Source organism: Pongo pygmaeus, chromosome Y, assembly GCF_028885625.2.
Source record: "Pongo pygmaeus isolate AG05252 chromosome Y, NHGRI_mPonPyg2-v2.0_pri, whole genome shotgun sequence".
Lineage (NCBI taxonomy): Eukaryota > Metazoa > Chordata > Mammalia > Primates > Hominidae > Pongo > Pongo pygmaeus.
In genome coordinates, this window is record NC_072397.2 from 10,637,616 (window position 1) to 10,664,438 (window position 26,823).

At 42.5% G+C, this 26,823-nt stretch overlaps 1 protein-coding gene across 4 annotated transcripts; it reads left to right on the forward strand.

The window, feature by feature from the left end:
* Window positions 1-229: 229 nt before the first annotated feature.
* On the forward strand, window positions 230-26,488 carry RPS4Y2 (ribosomal protein S4 Y-linked 2). Of its 4 annotated transcripts, none has more exons than XM_054473417.2 (7): window positions 230-293; window positions 912-989; window positions 3,963-4,143; window positions 5,840-5,937; window positions 14,122-14,293; window positions 24,886-25,043; window positions 25,980-26,488. In XM_054473417.2, exons 1-7 carry the CDS (start codon window positions 291-293, stop codon window positions 25,983-25,985), a joined length of 696 nt encoding a protein of 231 aa, XP_054329392.1. In that variant the 5' UTR covers window positions 230-290; the 3' UTR covers window positions 25,986-26,488. The 4 variants fall into 4 exon arrangements, with proteins under 4 accessions (XP_054329392.1, XP_054329391.1, XP_063517013.1 ...); XM_054473416.2 differs by having other exon boundaries at window positions 26,327-26,488; XM_063660944.1 differs by having other exon boundaries at window positions 274-397; window positions 26,327-26,488.
* The last annotated feature ends 335 nt before the right edge of the window (window positions 26,489-26,823 follow it).

The following is a 26,823-nucleotide window of genomic DNA, read 5'->3' on the forward strand; positions in this document are numbered from 1 at the left end:
AACTTTTAGAGTAAACTGCGTCCCCCCCAAGCTCATCCGACCTAGGGGAGGAAGCACAACAAAAAGTCCCATGGTATAACTGACACCTGTGAATCAGTATCAGAAACTGAAAATGCTAAGAAATTCAGTTCCGAGCTGTGACCTGTACAACGTAAGAATAAGAAAAGGTTAGTTACCCGAGGCGGAAGCCGGAACTGAAATTCTCACTCATTTGACTTCCCGCGGTTTACGACCACAGAATACGGTTGCACCGGAAAAGAATAGGTTCTCTTCCGTCGCGGGATTTCGCCATGGTAAGACGTCTGCGTCCTTGCTCCAGACTTATCTGCCTTCATCCTTTGAAGAAAGGCCTTCCACCTTGTCAAGCTTTCACTTTTCGGGTACACCCACTAGGCAGGTGGGAATGCTGCTGGTGCTGCTTCAGGAAACCCAATTTGGAGAGCGGAGGTCTGAGAAGAGTGCGGCTGGGGGTTCTGGGCTGGCCCTTGTGCTCGGCCTGGGGGGCCGAGGGTGCTGTTGGCACATGAGTCTTGTTAGGAATAAGCTTCCTCGGCTAACCTTATAAGTCCACCCTTGACTCCGCAGCCCAGCACTGGCTTTTTACCCGAGTTAGCTTATATCCATACGTTGAAGCAGTCTCAGATTCGCTTGGAGAGCACTGTGGACGCTGTCTTGACAGACGCCAGGGAGACTCGTGAGGTTGTCAAAGGCCTGTGAGTTATGCGGGGTTTGTTCTGGGGTCTGGCAGGAAGTAATATTTGCCCAAAACTGGGCGTGAAATAGCCTGGATTATCCTTTCTCCTCCGATCCGGTATTACCAGTTAGCAGTTCTTACAGTTGAAGATGAAGACATTTTACTGTTAACTGAGACGAGTTTCTCTGAAAAAGTTTGGTGTCTTTTTCATTTTCAGGCCCGGGGTCCTAAGAAGCACCTGAAGCGTGTTGCAGCGCCGAAGCATTGGATGCTCGACAAACTAACTGGTGTATTTGTGAGTATAACTGTACTTGCTTTTTACTCGAGGGCATGCTGTGTACCTGTGGCTTGCTATTTCGTGGGAGCACTGTTTGCTTATTTATGTGGGATTTTCGTTGGTGAAGACTTGCCGCACACGGAACTTGTGCTTGCACTGTAATGACAAGGTCCCTGAGAAAAAAGTTAGGACATCCTGTTTGGAAACAGCTGGTCGAACAGCTCTCCGACCTCAACTTTGAGCACTGTTGTGATCCATAATGTCGCTGAGAACCTGGGCGTGCCATCTTTTAGTAACTATTTAGAGCTTAATACATGCCAGGTGTTGTTATGTGGGCCCACCCTTAAGGATATGTCCGGGTACAAAATGGTTGGACAACAAAATCTATCCCTCTTTCTTATTGAAGCTGACCTGCTGGGAGGAGAGGGAAGTTACAGTATGTTCACAGGTGCTGAAGGCTGGGGGGGAAAAAAAGTAGGGCCATGGGAAGGATGAATGGGGCTTTGAGCGACCGCAGTTTTAAAGTGTGAAATGAAGAAGCCTCTTCCAGAAGAACAGAAAGACACAAGGGAGTGAACTATTGGGTAATTTTTTTTTTTTTTTTGAGACTGAGTCTTGGCTTGTCACCAGGCTGGAGTGCTGTGGTGTGATCTCAGCTCACTGCAACCTCTGCCTCGGGGTTCAAGCGATTCATGCTTCAGCCTCCCCAGTAGCTGGGATCTTTTAGTCACCACGCCAATCTAAATTTTGTATTTTTAGTAGAGACCAGGTTTCACCCTGTTAGCCAAGATGGTCTCAATTTCCTGACCTTCTGATCCACCTGCCGGCGGCCACTTCCAAAGTGCTGGGATTTTAGGTGTTAGCCATGGCGCCCGTCATATTTTCGAAAGAGCTGTTAGGCTGCTGTGTTGTGATTTATTCAAATTGTGTCATATTAAGAACCCATTTCTTGAGGCTTGCGCTCTCAAGGATTAAAAATGCCAACAGCAACAACAAAACACCAGGATGTCAAGTCCTGGTGGTCTCCTTTGTTGTTTGAGCTCTCCACTTTAGAGGGCACTCCCTGAGCCCAGAGCTGAGGGGATTAATAAACGTGCCAAATTCCAGATAAGAAAGGGTTCAGTGACAGTGCACTGAGTCCCCATTAATAATAAAATGTATTTAATTTGAAGTTACCCTTTGTTTCAGAGGGTGGAGTAGCTGCCTTTTACGTTGAGCCCAAGATACGGTTTTAACAGTAAAGGCTACAGGGACCCATGCAACACAGGCAAGAAATTGTGTGAGAAATGCAGGAGTCTCTTGAACTCAACCTTGAAGACCTGGCAGGATGAGGACAGTATGCCCAGAGGCAAAGGAGGCAAGCATCTGACAAGAGGCAGACTAGGCAGTTTCCACATTGGTGGTGTGGTGACAATGGGAGAGAGTGGTTGAAGCCATAAGAAAGTCTTGGGTCTTCTGAGACAGAAGGGGAGCCAGTGTGAAGAAGACAGAAGTGAGGTGATTAAGATGCCAAAAGTTTTTTTGGGCAGGAATAAACACGGGGCATCTAAGAGAAAATAATGCAGCCCTGAGGGTCCACATCCACATAGTAGGCACTTGGTAACTAACTTGCTAGATTACATAGCCTTTTCTTGAGACAGTTAGAACTCTGAACACTGAGTAGCAGAAACTTGTCTTCCTTGTCTTGGTATTTTCAGAGAGAAATGGACTGTGTGTTGTCTGGGGAGCTGGATTTGCAAACTTTTTCCCTGTCAGTTTCTGCTTCCAAGTCTTATCTCTGCCACTGCCCCCTAGTATCTGACCTCCCAGGATGGGCCACTGTTCCCTCTATTGTTAAGTGGATGAGCAACACACTCTTCTTTTTTTTTTTTTTTTTTTTTTGAGATGGAGTTTCAGTCTTGTTTCCCAGGCTGGAATGCAATGGCACAATCTTGGCTCACTGCAACATCCGCCTCCTGGATTCAAGCGATTCTCCTGCCTCAGCCTCCCAAGTAGCTCAGATTACAGGCATGTACCACCAAGCCTGGCTAATTTTGTATTTTTAGTAAAGACGGGGTTTCTCCACATTGGTCAGGCTGGCTCGAACTCCTGACCTCAGGTGATATGCTCACCTCGGCCTTTTAAAGTGCTGGGATTACAGGGGTGAGCTGCTGCACCTGGCCAAGGCACTCTTTTTAAGAAGACTTGCTGGGAACTTAGTCCTCAGTCTTGTGGGCTCCACTCTTCCCCATGGTGTTGATGGAAGTATTTGGTTAATGATTGTGAGTCCATTTTAGGAGGGATAAAGCTAAAGAGGCATCTGTAGAAGCAGCTTTAAGAACAGTCTCCACTAGAAAGGAGTCCTGTGTGGTCTGAGCTTAAGAGATAATTGAGGAGTGGAGTTAAAGACAGCCCCAGAGCTTGAGACCTTTACAGGTACTGGTAGCAAATAGCCAAAGGATGATAAAACCCTAAAACTGCAAGAGTATAGGTTACAGGATTTGTTGGAGTGGGAATTTGATGACACTTAAGCTGGTGGCAAGCAGCCAAGAAAGGGAAGAGCACAGTCTGTGTTAAGAGGTGGTCCAGCAACATCGGCAGGGCTTGTGTGGGACTTTGAGGCCTAGAATGGTGAGAAAGTAGTAGAATATGTCTTCGCAGGTTGTGGGTAAAGCGTAAGCTACACCCGAGATACATGGGATATAGTGTTGTATTCAAGGGAGGTTTGAAGAGGCAGTACTAGTGGTGGTGGTGCTTGGGGCAGGGCAAAATGGGGAGGTGGTTGTGAGACTGGATTTGTGAAAGGAAGGGGCACAAAATGAGACTTCCATAGTTGGGGGTGTGACCTTCCTAACAAGACAGACCTCTCTAAATTGATGAAATAATTGCCCCCTTATATTCCTCTTCCCCAACAAGTTAAGTTCAGCTAATGCTGAACTAAGGCAAGTCATCTGCTCAATCTGGTTATGTAAGGGGTGGATCTTGAGAGATGCCTGCCATTGTCTTCTATAGGCACCTCGTCCATCGACAGGTCCTCACAAGCTGAGGGAATGTCTTCCCCTGATCGTCTTCCTCAGGAATAGACTCAAGTATGCATTGACTGGAGATGAGGTAAAGAAGATATGTATGAAACGCTTCATCAAAATTGATGGCAAGGTTCGAGTGGACATCACATACCCTGCTGGATTCATGGGTGAGGAAAGAGTTCTTTGTTTTGAAGAAGGAACAGTAGAGAAAAACAAAGTGTGAGGCTTACATGTTGCCAATGATAAACAAAACCCGACACTGAACTTTGATTTGTGCACAAGTTACTGATGGTCATTTCAGAAGGAGAATGAGGGATAGGGAGAGAGTGGCAAGGCACAAGTGAAAAGCTGGAAAGGGGTTGGTAATGAAATGGTGTGAGACCAGCAGTGGCTGCTAGCTGGCGGTTATCAAAGTTAGGTTCCTACCCTCCCAACAGAGACTGGGAGGTAGGAGCTGTCCTCAGGTGTTGGCTGGAACAAAAACAGTAAATTCTTTTGGTAGTCTCGAGTTTTCTCAGGCAGGCACTTTGAGGGCGACTGGGCTCATCCTGAGTTTTTAGCAGCCATGTTGGTGGTTCAGATCTTCATAGGCCAAGGTTGAAGCTCAGCCAAGAAGAGGGCTCAGAGGAGTCTGGCTAAGGACTGGTCAAGGAGAGAGAATCTTGCTGTCAGTGAACAGGGTTTTGGCCCTGTCTTCTCACTTTCTCTGTTGATGACCTAACCATGCTGGATCTCCAAGGATGCATTTGCAGGTTGGTGGGAGAGGAGAGTGGAGAAGGGAGAGAAGGGTCACACTCATCTAGGGAAAAAGTGTCCTGAGAGGGATGGTAGGGAAAGGCGCTGAGGAATTCTGACCTAGTGGTTTGTTCACTTTTTCTTTCCATGGCAAAAGGCTCATTACTTTTTTTTTTTTTTTTTTTTTTTTGAGGTGGAGTCTCACTCTGTTGCCAGGCTGCAGTGCACTGGCTCACTGCAGTCTCCACCTCCTGGGTTCAAGCAATTCTACTGTCTCAGCCTCCTGAGTAGCTAGGACTACAGGCACGCAGCACCGTGGCCAGCTAATTTTTGTAGTTTTAGCAGAGACAGGGTTTCACCATGTTGGCCAGGATGGTCTCAATCCCTTGATTTTGTGATCTGCCCACCTCAGCCTCCCAAAGTGCTGGGATTACAGGCTTGAGCCTCTGCACCTAGCTGGTCAATACTTTTTAACACCTTTTTAGCCTGGTATTGTCCAGAAAGCTGGGGTATGTTTGGTTTATGAGAGGCGTTCCAGACCAGACTTTGCAGGATCCAGCCACTGAATTAGAAAAGACAGAGCTTTCGTTTCCTACTTTCCTTCCTTCCTTCTTCTTCTTCTTTTTTTTTTTTTTTTTGCATTTTGTATTTTGCTTTCTTTCTTAAAACCCCAAGTCCCAAGCAAGGCAGGACTCCTGATAAGGGAAGTCAGAGTCGTGGCAGGGGGTGCCAAGCCATTGACTGGGCAACCTGCAGAGTCTTGAGCCTTGTCTGCTCAAATGTGAGGACTGCTTGTTCGTTTGGTTTTCTGGTATGTGTGGGTATGCTTATGTGTGTTTTCTCCTCAGCATCCTGAGTGCATTAACCCAGAACACAGTCTCAAGCAGCCGTTGCACAACAACATAGAAAACGTGGTAGAGTAGCCATATATATAGACATTTCCTTTTGTTGGATGATATTTACTGGGACAGGACTGGGGTTGGTTGGTTTCATTCAAGCATCCCCATCAAGCGCTGGGGACCCCCAGGCTGCTAAAATGTTCTCACGTTCAGCCTGGCACAGTGTTCCTGTTGTGCAGGCCAAAGAAACTTTGCATTAATAATGTTCCTTATACTTGTTTGTGATCAGATGTCATCAGCATTGAGAAAACAGGTGAGCATTTCCGCCTGGTCTATGACACCAAGGGCCGTTTTGCTGTTCATCGTATCACAGTGGAAGAGGCAAAGGTACGTGAGCTTTTAAGTGAGCTTTCTAATTTTCAGACAGATAGGTCTGTTGCTAAGGTTGTCAGACGGCATTTAGGCCATATTCTGGGAATAGTGCCTATCTGCCTGTTTGTCAGGTTGTTCAATTCAGGCACGTAGGTCTACCAACACTGATAAAAGGCAGTGGATTTTCCAGATGAGGTTGTTTAGAAACAGGGTACAGAATAAGCAGTTCTCTGAGGGACAAGATGTTTCTGTACAGGAAAAGTCTGGTATTGGAACCAGGAAGGCCTGGGTAAGAATCCAGACCCTGTCATTGATTAATTATGTAACCATAGGCAACAGTATGTAGAACCTTTTTTGAGCCTTCATTTTCTCTGTAAATGGTGATAATATACTTTCTTGCCAGGTTTCTGTGACTGTTAGCAGTAGTGGTGCCTCACACTTACTAGACATCGAAGATTGTCGACTTCCTGATGTCTGCCTCAACCCTTAAACTCCCCCTTCTCCAAATTTGATGGCCAAAGTCAGTACCATCAGGGAAACTTTTCAAGGGAGTTCCTTTCTATGTGGACAGCACGTGCCTTTTTTCTGTGTAGGGAACACCTCTTTGGAAACCAGGATCACCCCTCAGTCATCCATTCCTCTTTTCCCTGGATTTAAGGTCATGGGGTGACTTCTTCCTTATTTCTCACATAACCCAATCACCTGTACAGTGACCAAATGCCATCTAAATATGAGACACATTCTATAGATGAATGTCAGTGTTTTATCAGACATTGTTTCCACTTTGTTTAACCAGCTTGCCTTTTTCTGTTATTTCTTGGGGGAGACACATTGGAGTCCCTATAGGAATTCACAAATATTTTCATATCTGGGTGGTTTCTTAATTGATCAGTTGTTTGGTTGTTTTTAACTTCTTTGGTAGCGTCCCTTGATGCAGTGTCCCATCTGTTTTTGCGGATTGTTCCCACAATGAGGTGCTTTGTTTTAGGTGGTAGGAACTAGGTCTAGCATCCTGAAGGGTGTTCAGTCACCCAGGGTGTTGGATCCTGGTGTGTCTAAAAGCTAGAAAGCACAGGGAAATCTCAAATCTAATGACTGGTTTCTGCTTTTGTAAGGAATTTGGGTCTCAAGAGACAATGCAGATTGGTAGTTCCTGTGATTTTTTTTTTTTTTTTGACTGAGTCTCGCTCTCTTGCCCAGACTGGAGTGCATTGGTGCCATCCTGGCTCGCTGCAACCTCTGCCTCCCATATTTAAACTAATCATCTGCCTCAGCATCCCAAGTAGCTGGGACTACAGGCATGTGCCACCCGTCCTGGCTAATTTTTGTATTTTTAGTAGACATGGGGTTTTACCATATTGGCCAGCTGATCTTGAACTCCTGACCTTGTAATCCAACTGCCTTGGACTTCCAAAGTGCTGGGATTACAGGCATGAACCACCATACCCAGCCATTGCTGTGAATTTTTAAATGGGGAGAGATGGAGTAGGAGAAGGAGATACTGGAGTGTTGTTAATACCTAGTACTGGTTCTACTACATTGGCCAGTCAACCGTGTGAAAAGCTTGTGTCCAGGTGAGTATCACATTGTAGCCACAGGTGCCAAATGGCTATTCTGGGTTTGGGTTAGGGTAAGGACCTTATCTTTGTGCAAGAGTTAAGAGATTTGAGGAAGTTTTGGTTGAGCTTATTTATTGGCTGGTTGTTTATTTGGACAGCTGGAAAGGGAGGATTCCCTGTCACACCCCACCCAGCGTGTCTAGAGCCACAGGTTGAAGGGCACAGTGACTTCAGAGTGGAGAATGGAGGGCTTCTTGGATTTCAGTGAATCAGGGACACACCACAGAGCCTTTTTATGCAGATTACTAGTCACCAGGTAGCACAGGTTAGTGGAGAGACAGACTATCCAAACGGCCCTCCACCCTCGAAATTAAAACTAGAAAAGGGATATTTTGTGGGTCTTGAGAAAACAGCCTGATGGATTTCAGACATAATTTTTCCCTTTAACAACTTGGTATTAGTTGAAGACCACAGAAATGGGAAGTCATTGGATTTAAGAATGGGAGATGAGGTTTTTTTTGTGTGTGTGTGATTGCCACTACAGTGGATGGGAGAAAAGGAAAGATTTTGGGTGAGCCCATGATGAGCCTGCACATGAGTAATGGGAACTAAGGCAGTGCCTGTTCCCATTGCCAGTGGGCGTAGAGGACACACATATCACCTGGGAGATGGCAAAGAAGACAAAGGGTTTAGTGTATGCATCCCCTGCTGTGGTAGAGGGAAGAAGATGTGGGACAGGGTGACTGAGTATTTGGTGGTAGGGTAAGGAGATGGTAGCTGCAGATCTTGATGAAATACATGGATGCTTGAGAGAGTTGTGGAAGGACAGTACGTTAATGCTTTGAGTTCAGCTTGCGTTGGAACTTGCAAGTAGATGATAAGACAGAAGGAAGTAGGTGCTGACTGAAATAGAGGACTGAAACACTGCTCAAATGAGTTACAGTAGAGGCTGTCTGAATAGTTGGCACAGAATCCTTGTTGACATTGAGCAGCTTGTATTCAATGATGGATGTGCATGGGGAGAGGGAGATTTCATACTGCAGAAGGTTTATGAACAGGATCTAGGTGGTGCAGGTTCTGTTTCCTGAAAAGTAGAAAACACTGGTTAAAGAAATGAAAAAGAGGAAGTCGGAGAGTAACCAACCAGAGATGTGTTTGTGGATTGTCATTCTTGAACATTAAGACTGAACCTTATAAAGGTAGTGGTTATTCCCAAAGTAGAAGATAGAGGGCGGTAAATAGAGGTAACTTTGTTAAGAGGGAATTTCTTTTAAGATAAGAGGTGATGTTTGCCCTTTTTTTTTTTTCAGACAATTGGAGTCTGGTGCAAAAGGAGGTGGTGGTCAAGACCATGAGTGTGGAGACTAGTGCTTTTTTGGTGGGCAAGGAAAAAGATTGGCGGACAGGATAGGCAGTTGAAGTTGAAGTTTCAGAAAAGATGGAACCTGGGCAATTGCATTTGTTTCTAAGGGAGGCCAGGTGGGGAGGGATTTCAGACTGGTTTGTGTGGGTGTTATACAAAGGGCAGTGGAAGCTTGAAGCTAAGAGTTCTTTAATCTGCGCTTCGAGAGGGACAGGGTAGAATGCTTTCAGTGGAGCCTCACATTTGACATTCATTTTGGAGAATGACCAGGGGCCTCACCTTGCAGTCAAGGTTGTATGGAAAGGGTGTTGATGGGGCAGGCATGTTGTAATACGTGGTGATGTGATTACAAATCATTGCTCGTCAAGATTGGTGAGCAGACAGGTGGCAGAGTTGAGGTTTTCTTTTGGTAGGGTGCTGTACGACAGCTACAAATAGTCTTTTTCTCTAAATTTCTTTGAAAAACAATAATTAAATTTAAAAAATTGAGTAACTTTTTAGATTCAAGTGCTTTTTGGGATTCATGGATGAATTATACAGTGGTGAATTTTGAGATATTAGTGCACCTGTCACCCTAATAGTGTGCAACTGTACATAACCTAATGTACCGTTGTTTGTTTTTATTCCTGGCCCCCTCCCAAGTCTCCGAAGCCCATTATATCATTTGTATGCTTTTGCATACTCATAGTGTAGCTCCCACTTACAATCGAGCACCTAAGAATTTTGATTTTTTTCCACTCCTGTGTTACTTCACTTAAGAATAATGGCTTCCAGCTCAATTCAAGTTGCTGCAAAAGACATTTTGTTCATTGTGGTATGGGGTCAGAAGATGATGGGGGAGTCACATCTTTAAAATCTGAAGGCAGTCTTTTCAGTTGTGGGGCAAAGGAAAAGTGATTGGTTTTCTGCAGATGGTTGAGGCTACCTCTATGGTACAAGGTTTACTCAACTGGAATTTCCCCTCATGAAATGTCCGGCCTGACCCTTAGTGAAGCTCTAGTTTCCTGGCAGGATGGGCCTCTGCTAAGCAAGAGGACCCAAGATCTGAATCCTGAGCTGTTTTGACCACATGAAGGTTTGGTGCTCAGGTAATAAAGTTGTTTGAGGTGAGTATGAAGAAAGCTTGCCATGGTGTTGGCTTTTGCCAGAGCACTTCTCTTAATAAAAGTGTTTAGAAGTTTTTAGCCTGTTTTAGGCCTGGTCTTGAAAGTACTACAAACCTGGTCAGTCAGCTCTGTATAAAGGTTAGACAGAATTGTTACCTGTTAATGTATTAGCATGCTTACAGGCATTTTACTCAGTTGTGGATAGTTACTGAGTATCATCTGTGTTTCAGTCAAGTTACCTGTGGATGCTTCAAGGACTGACATGCATCATGAAGCTTGGGTTAATGGTTCCAGAGTGAACCTCAAAGGATGGAGGGAGGCTACTTGGAACTGGTAGCACCTTTAAAGGGAGAGGCCATGCCTTTTTCAGAGGGTGTTTCATGCCTGCATTTAAAGACAAAGGACCTTTGGGCCCAAGGTTTCAAGTTTGATGCCATGATGGTGATATTGCTGTCATGCAGAAAGGTTTGGTTAGTGAGAGGATCTGTGGAAGATACAGGAGAAGAGTATTTTTACTTGTTTTGTTTTTGCTGTCTCTCTCCTGACCGTCAGCAGTACCTGTAAACTACTGTGACTCCTTTAGCACTGTTCTCAAAGTACACTTCACAGGATATATGTGAAAAGTGGAGGGCAGCAGGTAGGCTTTGAAGTGTGAATAGGCCTTCTATGTGTTCACAGTTATAGAACTTGCTTGGACCTGGCTTACCTGGGATATTTGGAGCTAATGAGCCAGGGTGGAAAGGGGACAGAATTAGCTTTCACTGGAAACATTTTAGAATCCCCAAGTAGGTTCAGGATGTCACATACAAAAATGTGCAGGACAGTTGGGTGACATGAATGCATTCAGCAGGCCATGATGCAAAGACTTGCCTCATGAAGTTGGAGGGGCAGATTTTATTCTGAATAGGGAGCAGTGATTATTGTAATAGGGATATCGGTAATAGGGATCTCGATAACTGTGTGTAGAGCCATTTGAGAGCTAGAGCATGGCATTTCAGAGTTCATTTCTCATGTTATCAAGGACAGAGTTTCTTAAATCTAGCAGGGAGTAGAGCTGGAGAGATTGAGAATGTCCACTAGTGGCCCTAGGTTTTGTAATACTGCTTTAGTAAGTGGTCACTGGATTGGCACTGTGAAAGATAGGGATTACAAAGGCAGGAGAAAGGAGGAAGGGGTACTGATGATGGGATGGTAACTTTTAAAGGCAAATTGCAAGTTTCCCTTCACCTAAGTGGGGATGGAAAAGTGAAGTCAGCAGACAGACTGTTTTCAAGTCTGGCCTCACTGGTGGCAGAATATAGGCTGTGGAATAGTGTTCTCTTTCTTATTATTTGGTCCCAAGGCCTTAGGAGGTATAAAGGGAAAATGTGTTTTCTCTGCCTGCTTAGTCCTCGGCAGCTCTAGGACCTTATTTACTCTAGGCTTGAACAAGCCTGGATTCTTGGCCAAGGCTCTGGTGCTTATGGACTGTAGCTTGGTAGTTTTCCACTTAGGAGTGGAAGGCAAAGAGAACAACGAGCTTTGATAATCATATTGTACCCCATCCACATGTATTCACCTGAAGCTGGCAGGTTAGTAACCTCTGTGCCCTTAGTATGCCATTTATTGTCTGAGGTGATTCTGCTTGGCTGCTCAGGGAATCTCAGAGACCTCCTTCAGCACCCTGGTCACTCTGTCATGTCCATATTCTCCTTCTGCCTCATCACACTTAAGTATTTTGCCTGCTGTAGCATCATAGCTTGTTGATTTTCTGTTCTGGTACGTAATCCTATATGCTGAATTTTGTGGTATATTGGATTTGGATCTTTCTTCCCTTATGGGGATATTTATACGTGGTTGGAAGGAGTGTGCCAAGTTTTATTGAGTATCTTGATGACAGCATCCCCTGACCCTACCTCTGCACACATAACCTTCATCACATGTTTATGAATGCCAAGTACTTAAACAGCCCTGGGTGTTGAGTCCATTCCCATAGTCACCTTGGTTTGCAGTATGTTTGCTTTGCTCTCCTGCCACCATTCACTCCCTGTAAGTCCCATCCAAACTTGTCTCACGGGCCCTAAACTTTCAGAGGACTTCTGCTATGCCTTACTGTGACAGGTAGTAGAACAAAAGTTTTACACACTGCGGCCTTTTTGTATGTATGCAGGCAAGTTTCTGATGTCTTGTCCTTTAGAGTCAAACAGAAATCTGGACCCAAAGGTGTTCTTAAAGTTAATTTGGGGGTGGTACTGGCAGGGCAGTGGGAAAGGAGGATGTGGGTTTTCCTTTTGAAAGAAAAGGGCTCAATCAGCTTAATTGTCCCTTGGACTACTTCTGGCTTTCTTTAAGAGTTTTAGTTGGTATGTTTTCACACAGTGTCTGGGAGTTTCTTCAATTTCTGCATTTGTATGGGACCTCTCTTTCATCTGAGGTTTTCAGTTGGTTGGTCCAGTAGGTAGTTCTGATAGGGGAGTTAGGCAGCTTTCATTTCTGTGCTTAACTCCCTGGCCAAGAAAGCTGAAAATGATCTTGGGTTTGTATTTGTAGTGGTGGTAAATGTGAGCTGGTGTTGGTAAACAAACTGAACACTCACTGAAGAGAATGCCTGGGGGGTTGTATCAACTGTTGAACTTTTGAGGTAGAGAGAAGAGAGTGCACTCATTAGATTGACTGCCTAGGAGCCAGGCCTTAGGATGGATAGCTGGGCTTGGATATGCCTGGCTGGTGAATTCTAGATTTACCTTAACTAATAGAGTTAATATGGCCTAAGTTCCACATGTGGAGTATCATCACTTTCTTGGACTGCTGGGTTATATTAAATGGTCTCACATCTCCATAGCACCTTGAATAGTGTTGGATCTGTAGTAGCAGCAGAAATAATATTAGCTGGCATTAACTGCTTTGCTGGGTCCTTTATGTTCCTTCATCTTATAAATGTGTTACATATAGGAGTGTGCAATTATTATTCCCATCTTGTCCTCTGAAGCTTAAGGGGACAGTATTTGAACTTGGGGCTTTTTATAGGAGTGGAGCCCAAGATCTGGCTACTTTACTTACCATGTCTCTTTTCACACCTCCTAGGCAGGTCAAAAGCAATGACAGAGACAAGTTGGCAAATCTAGTCAGTCCTGAGAGCCCAAAGATGAGGGAGAGAGTGCAATATCTGTAGAGGAAATGCAGGAGCTGATTTAAAAAAAAAAAAGTAGTGGCTCCTGGAGTTCATTTATTGTGCCCTTTTTGGAGGGTTTCTCTCATCTTTTCATGAGGGGTTTTCTGTTACCTGGCACTCTACGTTTGTCCTTGTCATTTTCACATTTACACAAAACTTGCCCTGAGAAGCTTTTTCTCCCAGTAAAGCTAAAAGAAAACCCATTTTGTTACTTCTGAGCAGTGACACTCTGTGGGGAGCCTGTGATACATAGGGTGGGCATTAACAACCACAAATGGGTTATGTTCATTTGAGATTACAAAGTATACCATTTGAAGCTCCTGAAAATTGTTTCTGGAACATAATGGGGCTTGGCTAACTGTTGGGATGATACACGTACTTGGTATGAGACATTTTGAATAGCTTCTGCTGGTAGATGTCATTTGAACCGTACCAGAGCTCAAGGACCTAAGGCAAGTAGATAATGGGATGTGGCCCTTAAAAATCAGGTGAGGAAGAGCAGCATTTTGTATGGAAGGTATCTAGCTGGCTGGAAAAGCTGTTTTTACCTAACCCGGTCATCAAAGCATCATGTTTTTAGCAGTGGTACAGTTAATTTTGTTGCTACGGCACTATGTAGCTGCCTTTCCAGAGCTGCAAGATAAGAGTTCTCTCGGGAAAAATATCCCTGAGGAGAAAATGATAGACCAGTCAGTTGATTCTGTGTTACCACTCAGATGTACAGGCAACAAGCTTTTGGCCTGTGATAAAGGACCAGAAGTTAGTTCAGCTGAGTACTCCTCCAGTAGCCACCAGAGGGTTCTGAAACAGATTCCCCCTTGGCGAGGTTTCTCAGGTGTCTCAATTACTAAACCAGTATGGCAGACCATCAGCTTTGTGACTGGTTAATATATTTTTCCCAAGAGCACTTCCTCTGACTAAGGAAATGCTGAAAATTGGTGGGATAATAATGATTGGGTGACTGCTTTCGGCTGAGTTTGTGTTTACATGTTAAATTGGTTTTTCTTGTTGTGTGTATAGTACAAGTTGTGCAAAGTGAGGAAGATTACTGTGGGGACAAAGGGAATTCCACACCTGGTGACTCATGATGCTCGAACCATTCGCTACCCAGATCCTCTCATCAAGGTGAACGATACTGTGCAGATTGATTTAGGGACTGGCAAGATAACCAGCTTTATCAAATTTGAGACAGGTAAGTTGTTTTTGTTTTGTTTTTTGTTTTTTTTTTTCCCCTTGTCTTGTTGGCCACCTCCCTTGCCTCTTCTTTACCTATCTTTTCTTTCTATTTTATTTTGTTTTATCTGTAGTACCATTGTGATCGGAGAGAACATATTTGGCTCTCCCTAAGAGACAGTATGTTGCCTCATGGTCTCTTAGGTTTGCAATGGGTTCTTCATTCTGAGTAGTGGTGTGACATCCCTTTGGGCTACATCCAACAGCCCGGCCTCTTTGAAGAATGTAAACCATAGCTGTGTAAACTCTGTGTCCATTTGGTTTGTCATCAGAGGGGAACTTTATTTTAAATGTGTAAATTTTATGTGTATTCCTTGAGGTAAAGGGCTGAAGTTGTCCAGATAACCTTAAACTAGTGATGAGGAAAAGATGTGTCTGCAGATTTGTTTCTCCTCCCTTCACCCCAGGCTCTGACTCCTCACAGGTTTACACCCAAGTGCTTGCTAGTATTTGATGTGCTAATAAAGTAAAATATTTTGCCCAGTGTGTTTAACAGAAATTTCTGGAAATGCAGAAACACTGAAAGAATAGGATAGGCACAACAAACAGTGACAACTCCTTTTTCTGCCTGTCTTTGATGACTTTGCACTTTGTTCTGTTGCTTATGTGCACCCCCACAGTCCCCACTTAGATCCTGATTTAAGACCCAGCCGAAGTCCTCAGTTGCCTTGCTGTTTAAAGAGCCCAAGCTGGCTGTCTTGAATTCAGTACTCCACACACTGAAGCTATCTGATTGTTGTCTGACCACTATGACCTTGTGCCTGTGCTGCCTGCACTCCTGGTATTTACTGTTGAGCTGGAAATGTTAGGCAAGAATGTTTGGCTGTGAAAGTTGAGAGGCCTTCTCATTAGGGGAAAACATTGAGAGAGGGGATATTAAACTGGATGTTTCATGCTTATGATGTCTAAACCTGTTGATTTCAGTGTGACCAAAATCACACTAGACATCATGCATCTCCCAGTAGTGGCAGTGCACAGTACCATTCAGGAAGTATTCTTGTCAAAGAATCAACACAAACTTGGATAAAGGGAGAAAAGAAAGCATGTATATATTGGAAGAAGCTTAAGACACCCAGCAATCATTTGCAGAGTGACTTAGCTTTTTGAGAGGCTTGCCAAAATACTTCAGTTTCAAATGATTTGATACTGGCCATTTGTTTCTAAGTGATCCAATGCAGCACTACATGGGTAAAGATGAATCAACACTGGCCATGAGTTTTCAAATGTTTTGAAACTGGAGAGTGGATAGGTAGGAGTGTGTTATGCTTGTTTGTCAACTTTTGCATAACTTTGAGAATACTTTTTAAAATGGACATGGACTTCCTATCTCCAATTAAATGGAATATTTGCCATTTATTTATTAAATGAATTTCCCTGTTAAAAATTCAACAGATTTTTATCCCCCACCTAACTGTATTTGAAATATATAGATCTTTGTTTTACATGAAACGCTTGGTTTGCTTATTTGTTTATTACTTGCTTATTAAGTTTAATCCTGGGAGTTTACATAAAATAATTTCACAGAGCCAATATTCCTGGTAAGAAGAAACCAGCTGAATAAGGGCAAAGGTTTCTTTGTAGTTCTTGGTTTATTTGGTTTAAAATGCCTAAGTAATTTTTAATTATGGTTAAAAAAAAGATATGTCATGAATTTACCATCTTAATTATTTTTAACTGTATGGTTCATTAGTGTTAACTATATTTACATTGTTGTGTGGCAGATCTCCAGAATGCCTACATGTTGTAAAACTGAAACTCTGCCCATTAAACAACTCCACCACTTCCTCCTCCTCATAGCCCCCAACCACCACCATCCCACTCTGATTCTGTGAATTTGACTCCTTTGGGTTTGTCTTAGTAAGTGGAAATCATAGTGATGGTCTTTGTTTGACTAGTTTACTTGGCAGTGCATAATGTCCTCAAGGTTCATCATCCATGTTGTGGCATGTGACAGTATTTCCTTCCTCTTTCTGAGGCAGAATAATACTCAATGGTATGTACACTACATTTTGTTTATCCATTCTTCTGGATGGGCATTTTGGTTGCCACCACCTCTTGACTGTTGTGAGTAATGTTGCTGCGGACACGGCTGTGGAGATAACTCTCCAAGATCCTGTTGAATGTTTTTATATATATACTCAGAAGTGGGATTGCTGGATCATATGTGATAATTTTACACATATTTTTTTGAGTAATTTTTGTGCTGCTTTTCATGGCAGCCCCACTATTTTACACGCTCACCAACAGTGCACAAGAGTTTCAGTTTCTCCACATTCCTGCCCACACTTTGCTGTTATTTGCTTTTTATTTTTTTTTCTTTTTTTTTTCCTGCTTTCTTGACAACCCTGATAGGCATGAGGTCATATCTCATTAGTTTTTGTTGTTGTTTTAAATTTGGGTTTCTGTGATGAGTAGAGATATTGAGCATCTTTTTGTCTGCTTGTATGTCTTTAGAGAAAGGTCTCATTTGAGTCCTTTGCCCAGTATTTAGTCAGGTTGTTTCTTGCTATTGCATCATAGGAGTTCTTTAGATATCAGATGTAAGATTTGCAGATGTTTTCTCCCATTCCTTAGGTTGCCTTTGCACTCTTACTGATTGTTTCCTTTGATTGGTAGGCATTTTTGAATTTGTCTATTTTTGCTTTTGGTGTCATATCCAAGAAATCATGTCCCTAATATCATGAAGCTTGTGGTCCTCTGTTTTTGGCTGTGGAGCTTTATAGTTTGAGGCCTTATGTTGAATCCATTTAGAACTGATTTTTTGTATGGTGTAAGGTAAAGTCTTACCCATGTTGTTCTTTTACATGGGGACCTAGTTTTACCAACACCATTTGTTGAAGCAACTGTCCTTTCTCCATTGAGAGTTCTGGGCACCCTTGTTGAAGATCATTTGGCCATATACCCTTAGGTTTATTTCTGGGCTCTATTTTCTTCCTTTTGTTGTTTGTCTTTTATGCTAATACCACACTGTTTGATTGCTGTTATTTTGTATTGTGTGTCAAATCAGAAACTGTGAGTTATCCAACTTTGTGCCTGCCTGCCTGCCTGCCTTCCTTCTCACTCTGTCATCCAGGCTGGAGTGCAGTTGTTCGATCACTACTTACTGCAGCCTCAACTTCCCTAGGCTTAGATAATTCTCCCATCTCAGTGTCCTGAGTAGCTAGGACCACAGGCACATGCCTCGCCACACCTGGCTAATTTTTGTATTGTTGTCATAGAAATGGGGTTTTGCCAGGTTGTTTACACTGCTCGAACTCCTGGGCTCTGGTGATCAACCTGCTTCTGTCTCCCAAAGCACTGGGATTGCAGGCAGGAGTTACCACACCCAGCCTAGGTTTTGTCCCTTTTGTTAATCTTTTTTTTTAAAAAAAAATCAACCCTTAGCTTTTTTTCTGTTCTTCTTTTTTTTTCTCTTATGTCTGCTCCAATCTTTATTTAATTTCCTTCCTTCTGCTAACCTTGGGTTTATTCTTTTCTTTTTCTAGTTTCTCATGATCTAGTTAGGTTTTGATTTGAGGTCTTCTTTTGTAACATAAGCATTTTTGAGCTGCCTTGTCTTGTGTGAGAGTTTTTGACTTATAGTCTGTTTTTTCTGACCAAGTTTGGTCAGCCCTGCCCTCTTTTGGTTACCATTTGCCTGGAACACCAGCTTTAGTCCCAAACTTTTAGCCTATGTGTGTCATTAAATCTAAAACTGGTCTTTTGTTAGTAGCATATGGTTGTACCTCGGTTGGTTAGTTGGTTTTATTCATTTAGCTAGTCTGTGTCCTTAGATTGGGGTGGGGAGTTAATTTATTTACAGTCAATAATTACTGTTAAGGAAAGCATTAGTGTAGCTTTGTTGCTATTTTCTGTATGTTCTGTATATATTTCGTCCCTATTTTTTCTCCCTTATTACCTGCCTTTTGTGTTTTAAAGAATACCTTGAATCCTTTCTCATTTTATTGTATCTGTCCTTCCTTGGTTATTTTCTTCATGGTTACCAAGGGAATTACATAAATTACCTTAAATTGAAAACAATCTGTTTTCAGCTGTTAATTGCATCTCCATATCTCCTCAGACCAACTTTGTTATTGATGCCACATGTTAATCTTTTTCTATTGTGTACCCATTTACATTGGTTTATGGTGGTTCTTATGCTTTCATGTTTTAAATTTTATATCAGATGTAAAAGTGATTTGTAAACCATTATGATCCAGGATTCTCTATTTTTCTGTATATTTACCTTTACCAGAGATCTTTATATTTTCATATGGTTTTGTGTCTAATGTCCTTTTGTTGGCCACTTGAAGGATTCCCTTCAGCGTTTCTTGTAGGGCAAGCCTAGTGCCTTTTGTTTATCTGGCAAGGTCTTATTTTCTTTAATTTTGAAGGACAGCTTTGCTGGAAATGGTATTCTTGTGAGGACTGAACTCTGATTTTTATCTTGCCTAAATTCCTATCTAAGGGGTCTGGGGAATCATGCCCTACAAATGGGCATGCTTATCATCAGATGGGTTTTATTTAACCCTACATATTATGACTTACTTTCCAGCCTGACACTGGCATAACATTTCAAGACAATGGAGAAAATTAAAATATTTTACCTCAAAGCATGTTTCTTTGCCATATTTTGAAATGGCCCTGCAAAGCTATTCCTTGTGAGGGGAAAATCTGTATTTGTAAAGAGTCTGTCTTCATGTAGCTAGATCTTTTTCTTCTAAATCTTTCCAATCTTAAAGAGATTAACTAAAATCTGAATCAGAAACATTTGTCATCTCTTGTCTCTAAGGGCAGCCATTATAAGACTTCTTCAACTTTGATCTCCACCATCTTTTATCTTAACTAAAACACTCCCTTTCTGTCAATCCCAGGTCTTTAGGCAAACTCAACTTAGGGAAACCAGTTGTCAACCAGAAAATGCAGAAATTCACCAATAGCCTGGACCACCCCACCCCACTTTGAGATGTCCGCCCTTTCTGGACCAAACCAATGTGTTTCTTAAATGTATTTGATGTCTCATGCCCTTCTAAAATGTATAAAACTAAGCTGTGTCCTGACCACGTTGGGCACATGTTCTCAGGACCTCCTAAGAGCTGTGTCATGGACTATGGTCACGCATATTTGGCTCAGAATAAATCTCTTCAAATATTTTACAGAGTTAGACTCTCTTCATTGACACTTGGAGTATGTCATCCCTCTGTCTTCTGGATGGCAGAGTTATCAGAGATGATCAGAAAAGTGCTTATCTAGCAGGAGCTCCCTTGTACATGATTCTTTCCCAGATTCTTTCTGTGACTTGACACTTTGATTATATTGTCTCTTGATGTGTGTCTCTTTGGGCTTATTCTAGTTCGAGTTCAGCTTGTTGAATTTGTATGTCCATCTTCTTTCTCCCAACTGGGGAGTTTGGGCCTTGTTTTTTTTTTTTTGAGACGGAGTCTTGCTCTATCACCGAGATGGAGTACAGTGGCGCCTTCCGGGTTCATGCCGTTCTCCTGCCTCAGCCTCCCCAGTAGCTGGGACTACAGGCGCCCACCACTGCGCTCGGCTAATTTTTTGTATTTTTAGTAGAGACGGGGTTTCACCGTATTAGCCAGGATGGTCTTCATCTCCTGACCTCATAATCTGCCCACCTTGGCCTCCCAAAGTGCTGGGATTACAGGCGTGAGCCACCGCGCCCAGGCCATTATTTTTTTTCTAGAAGGCTTTCTGCCCCTCCCCCTCTTTCTCCCAAATCCCCGTCTCATATTCTGTTTCTGTCTCTTCTCCTTGTAGGACTCTTGTAATTTGCGTATTGTCGGGTAATTTGTGTATTGTTCCTCTTGATGGTGTCTCATACTCCCTTCCTTAGGCTCACCTTTCTTTGTTTTTTTTTTTTTTTTTCTTTTTGGTCCTCTGACTTGTTAATTTCAATGGCCTGTCTTCAAGTTTGCAAATTCTTTCTGAACCTGTGAATTTTTCAATTCAATTTAAAGGTATTCAGCTCCAGTTTGATTATTTGTTGTGGGTTTCCTTTACTTTGTTTAAGTGTCATGTTTATGCGTTGTTTTTCACTTTTGTCTATCTGTGTTCCCTTAGTTTGATGTGCATCTTTAAGATGGTTAGTTTGAATTCTTTTTCAGGTAACACATAGATCATCATTTGTTTAGGTTCATTTTTCTAGAGAAAAACAGCCACCTCTCCCAGTCTCTACCAGGTATCTTCATACAGGGATGATGACTTTCACCAGTCAGCCAGGCTGGAGGTTCTGGGGATCTCTCAACTCAGGACTTGTGTGTCCACTTTCCTGGTTGTGCTTCTGTGAAGCCCCTAACCTCTTTCATTCCCTGATGCCTGTCTGTGTAGTACGGCCTCTCTGGTGCTGTAACAACTGTCCTGTCCCCCCAGCACCCGCAGAGCTTTGTTTTTTTTGTTTGTTTGTTGTTGTTGTTGTTTTTGAGACAGAGTCTTGCTGTGTCACCCAGGCTGGAGTGTAGCAGCATAATCTCAACTGCAACCTCCGCCTCCTGGGTTCAATCATTCTCTTGCCTCAGACTCCGAAGTAGCTGGTATTCTGGGCACACACCACCGTGCCTACCTAATTTTTTGTATTTTTAGTAGAGACAGGGTTTCACCATATTGACCAGGCTGGTCTTTAACCGCTGGCCTCAAGTGATCTGTCCACCACAGCCTCCCAAAGTGCTAGGATTACAGGCCGGAACCACTGCACCCCACCTGCATGTCTTGCTTCTTTCTCTGAGTCCCTCAGCCTGGGTGTCCAAACTACCTTCCTTCTCAGTACTGACTCATGTAAGACAGAAAGCAGTTTTTCAGGCAGCTTTTGACCCCTTGAAAAGCCAGAACGACACATGAATCGTTCTCATTTCTCTTTCCTTCCTGTGGGAGATGCCAGGATTTTGGTTTTTTTTTTCCCCCAAATGTGTTATGCAGTGCTGGGGAAGTAAAACATCTTGTGCAGGTAAAATGCCACAAATGTTTCTATTGGTCTAGTGCTGCTTTTTTTTGGCTTTGCACTGGCCTGGGGTCCTGCAGCCTCTTAACTTATTTGTGGAGTCTTCACCAATGCAGTTTGGTTGCATATGTTGTTGTGAAATCTGTGTGTCCAGTGGGGAGGGAGAGCCTGGGGCCTCCTCTTGTGCCATTTTGCAGATGTCTGCTGTTATTTATTTATTTATTTTTTTAACATTTTAGTTTTTATTTGTTTCCTCGGTGGTTTTGAAATAAAGCCACATCTGGTTCTGTTATTTTTAAGTGGTTGTGCTCGTGGTTACGGTGTGCATATTGAAATCATCCAAGCTCAGGATTAACCACCTTCTTTATCCTGCTCTGGGGCAGTTAGCAGGACATGGGTGGGAATATCCTATCTGTTTCTCCTTTTACTGTTCTTGAGATTCTTGATGGGTTTCATGCATCTGGGTTGGCACCCTTCTAGAAGATTATGTTTTCACATACTGCTTTGTCCCTAACCTTCCTCTCACCTTGGGTTTTGGGACTTGCATTTAACTTGTATTAGAGCTTCTCATTGTAGACCCAGTCACCCAGTCTTCTGTGTTTTTCATCCTTTGTCTTTCCATGGTGCATCATGAGCATATCTTCCCAGCACCTTCTGTTTTTCCGATTCTCTCTTCAACTAATTGTAGGCATGTTTCTTTAAACCTATTCCTTTCCATTCTTAATTTTGTTCACTAAATTTTCATTATTTGATTTTCAAGTCCACCAGGTCACTCTACAAAGATGGGCTTCTTGTTGATTTACATTAGTTTTGTTCTGTTTTGTTTTGCTTTTGTCCTTGTAGACTCTTTCAAGGCAGTTCCAAGTTCTGCATTTGGTTTGATGCTGTGTTGATGATGGTGGTTCTTTAATCATGGTATCTTAGTTCCTTCCATGCTAGACACTATATGTAAAGTATTGTTAGTGAGAACAATATGAGGTCAATTTTTTTTTTTTTTTTTTTTTTTTTTGACACAGAGTCTCGCTCTGTTTGGAGTGCAGTGGCGTGACCTCGGCACACTGCAACCTCCACCTCTGGGGTTCAAGCGATTCTCCTGCCTCAGCCTTCCGAGAGGCTGGGACTACAGGTGCCCACCACCATACCCGGCTAATTTTTGTATTTTTAGTAGAGATGGGGTTTCACCACGTTGGCCAAGCTGGTCTTGAACTGCTGTCCTCAGGTGAACCGCTGGCCTCAACCCCCCAGAGTGCTGGGATTATAAATATTGAGCAACTGCGCCTGGCTAAATCCTGTATTTTGTTAGTAGGAAGACAAGGTTGTTTTTGGGCTCATGTGTTTGTGAGGGTCCTGCCTTTGGGGTCCAGCTTATGGTGGGAAGGGTCTCCTGTTAGAGCTTTCACTCAGAGACTGAACCTGGGTCTTTGATTTCTATTCCACTGTCCTTGTGAGGCCATCAGAAAGAAAGCCTCACAACAAAAGTCTCACAAAAAAACAAGAGTCTCACAACAAAAGTCAACATTAGTTTCCACTCAGTCTGTTTTTCTGAGAGTTGTCTGATAGACATAAAGAATAGATCTGATACATTCAAGAATTACACTTATGCTTGTGAAGGGTCTTAGCTTTCAACCTGCATTTACTAGTGTGCCCTAGTGGGAACTTTTCTAAATGTCAGGGGCTTTTTATTGGAACTTAACACACCTTGAAAGAATCAGTGTTTTCATCAATTTATACCCTTTCTTCACTTTTGGAAGCAGTGACAAACAAGTGAAGGGAAGGAACTATTATTAACAGTTTGAATTCCACCATGAGTAACTTAGTTCTGTTTTTTCCCTGTGCGTACTAAGTCCGTAGTGTTCCCATCTAAGGACTCTGGAAAATGAACTGCAATACCTTTGTGGACCTTATTATTGACATAAGCAGCACGAGGCATTTCTGCTGCTCTTTGGCAAGTACTGATTTTCTTTTACAGGAGTCTCTACAATTGGGTCTTTTCTATAAAGAACAAAACACCAAACTTTCAATGGCATTTCATCTCACCTCTTTTTTGGGTGTCATCTTCTGCTTATCAGCTAGAACAAACATGCATTTTGTTACTGAGCAGGTGTTTTTATCCAGATCTTCCTAAACTCTGCACTAAATCATAGTGTACAAAATTTTTTTGTAACTGAGGATGTTGGGTGTTGCTCGTTTACTGTCTTCTCAGTGGTTGCCACAAGGACCCCAAAGAACTGGCCAAGTACACTGACGTAAGAAACAAAATCTTGGGCTGTTTATGTGATTTTTCTTATCTTTCAGATAGGGGTCTGTGGGTACTTTCTTGTGACTTACCTGAACATTATTGGGTATCCATACAATCTGGAATAAATGCAATACCAACACTTAACACAAAATTACTTTCAAATCACTTCTCTTACTCTCAGTACACTTGCTAATGCTGAGGTAAAACCTTTGGTCCTTTTAATTCTTGTGGCTTCTCACCATGCCAAAACACGTATTTCCCGCTGGCCCTGGATTTCAGTTAAAAATCTGCATTTTGGATCAACAAATATCTTTGTGGTAGGGAGGGTCAAACTGCAGAAATCTCTTTGTTCATTGGAAATCTCTTTGTTCATTGTCAAATCAAAGAATTTTCACTCTAAACATAATTTTAATTTTCTTTTATCCCAGGGCCTCATCTTTAAAACCTTCAGGTTGAGTTGGTTTCTTCTTTTTCCTATTAGTTTTTGAGAGCTCAGTAAGTGTTTGTGCCCTTGATTTATGTTTTTCCCCTTGATTTATAGGTTGCAATTTCAAATTTATCCTGGAGTTTTTTAGGCTAGGTTACTAGTTTATGTTTTGTTTTGTTGGCATTAAGACAGGGCTGCATTCTCTGGCTTTGGTGTGTTTTCATTTTAAAAAAGAGGACATGTCCTTGATTTTTCTTTTTTTTTTTTTAATGTGTCTTCACATAAAAAAGTGGACTCATGGCTGAGTCTTTATTAGCTGTGGTTTGAGGGAAACTCTTTCTTAAAACATGCTTATCTGTGGTAAAACTTCCTTGACATGGTGGCCTGTGCCCTGTATAGGATGCTTATATTAGGTGGCTCTGTCCCACAAAAGTAAGTCCAGATATCTGAAATGAATGTATTCTTCCAGGAGCCCTGTGACAGCCCTCAGAACATTGAAAGTTTCCCCCTCTAGAAATTGGATTAGCTAGCAGTCCAGTTAAAGGCCTTTCATTATTGTCTAGTGTCTTTCTGATTAGCCTGAATTTCTCTAGTTCTCCCTCCCTCTCAATCATTCTTCCTTTCTCCCCACCCAGTACTCTTCCATGCCATCTTTGTCCCCTCCACAAATGATTATTTATTCAACCTTTGAAGAATTATTGTTGGACAAACAATGCAGGGAAAGCTTGTCATTGGAAAAGTCCTTAGGGGCTTGCCTTAAAATGCTGATTGCAGTCTACTTCACAAAAAGCATGTTCATAGTGACAAGAGTTCTTGAAATTACAGTTTTGGAATGATGCTCCATTTTTTGGTCCCAGTGAGCCCATCTGTGTTAAATTGGATTTAAACGACAGCAAGCCTCTATCTGGTTTTAAAATGACTCCTCTCATGTTTATTTTCCTTTCCCTCTAGGCAATGTATGTATGGTGATTGGTGGAGCTAACCTCGGTCGTGTTGGTGTGATCACAAACAGGGAAAGACATCCTGGTTCTTGCGATGTGGTACATGTGAAGGATGCCAATGGCAACAGCTTTGCCACAAGGATTTCCAACATTTTTGTCATTGGCAATGTAAGACTTACACTCTCTTTACTACTTTCTAAGAAGACTCACCCTAAAAAGCGTAAAGACCTGCATCCACTATTGGTGTTTGTCTGTTGGTTCTTGTCGTTTTCCTGTGTTAAAGTGCACAGAGTGCAGCAAGCTCTGTATTTAGTCTCTGACCAGAAAGAATACTAGATCTAGAGCCTTGCGCCTGCCTCTTAAGGAGGTCTGTGTGAAGTGCCGGCACTGTCACATAACAAATTAAGTTAAACTCAGCCTTGCAATTTCTGCAGGGCTATACCACTGTTATGTGCTGGATTAAGGTCACTGTCTGCCAACCCCTCTGAGACTACATCATATACCTCATTATTGAACATGTATTTGATGATGGAGATTGATGTAAGGGACTATGAGTGAGTTGCTAATTTGAGAATAAGAGCATTTACAAGCCACATACCGCTTGTTAGTTTCCTTTACTCATTCAGAATGACCTTGCTCTGAAATCTTTTGAGAGCTTTTCAGTGAAGGAGCACCTCTGGAGTCACACAGTATCCTCACATGAGAGTCCGTTACCCTGTGACTTAAGGAAGGGGCAAGGGATTTAATCAAAAGCTTTTCATCAAGCAATTCAGCCTTGGGAGCGGTATCTTAACACTTGTACCCTGGCAGCTATTTGATACTTGAGAGATGATACGGTACAGAGGGGAAGCCTGCTGTTGCCTCTTTGCTGTGTCACTTGGCAGCTCTATAGTTGGGCCATTTCTCTTCTTAGTACTGAATTATGACACCTCATTCTGTACCTTTGAAAGCAGGTATATCATATCATCTGGTGTTTCTGAAGGAATTGAAGGAGTGAGTAGATGCATGTGAAAGCTCTGTAAAGCTTATGACAGGGAGCTGACAGTTCTCCACTTCAAAACAATGAGAAGCTGAGGTTAATGGCCTTTTTTTTTTTTTTCTCAGCACTGAGTGCCTCATAGAAAAAGATGTTCCTGAAAAGCTTCTTGACTGATTGCTTCACACAAAATAGAAGCAGGAAGACCTGTATTCAGCAGCTCAGCAGTGGGGAGTGGGAGGAACACTGAGAGGCAGACAACCTCTCAGGAAACATGTATAAGGAAATTTTTATTTTGTTGGGAATTTTGTTTGGCAGTGTTCCGTTAGCTGCCCCTTAATGTAAAGGAAGGTACAAGGCATGTGTGTTTTGGTGAAGTGTTGTTTTTTTTTCGTCTTTCCCTCGAGCTTTCTTTCATCTCCTCCCTTTTCATCCCTTTCTTTATGTACTTATTTTATCTCCTTCTCAATTGCAGGGTAATAAACCTTGGATTTCCCTGCCCAGGGGAAAGGGCATCCGACTTACTATTGCTGAAGAGAGAGACAAGAGGCTGGCTGCCAAACAGAGCAGTGGCTAAATTACAGTAGTGGCATATTTTTTTCTTTGCACAAATAAACAATGAATTCTTGTTTCCTAATGTGTATGTTTTTTTCTTTTTCCCTTGTGGATAATAGTAGGGTTTGAATTTTGGGCCTGGTCTTGGCACCATCTTAAGATCTCTAGGTACCACCCGTTCTTTCTCTGACCCTCCAGGAAATAAACCTTTTCTTTCCTTCTCTCATACATGTTACCCACATCTTCTCTGTGGGCAGAATGATGGGAATAACATCAATAAATAAAGTGCAGAAAATGTGATATTTTTGGCTGCCTGAGAGAATGAACATTAGTTGAAATCATAGAAGAAAAATGTGTTTGTGTTAATTAGGGAGTTTTTAAGTAATTTTTCATGCTTTACCATGGTTATGCTTTTTC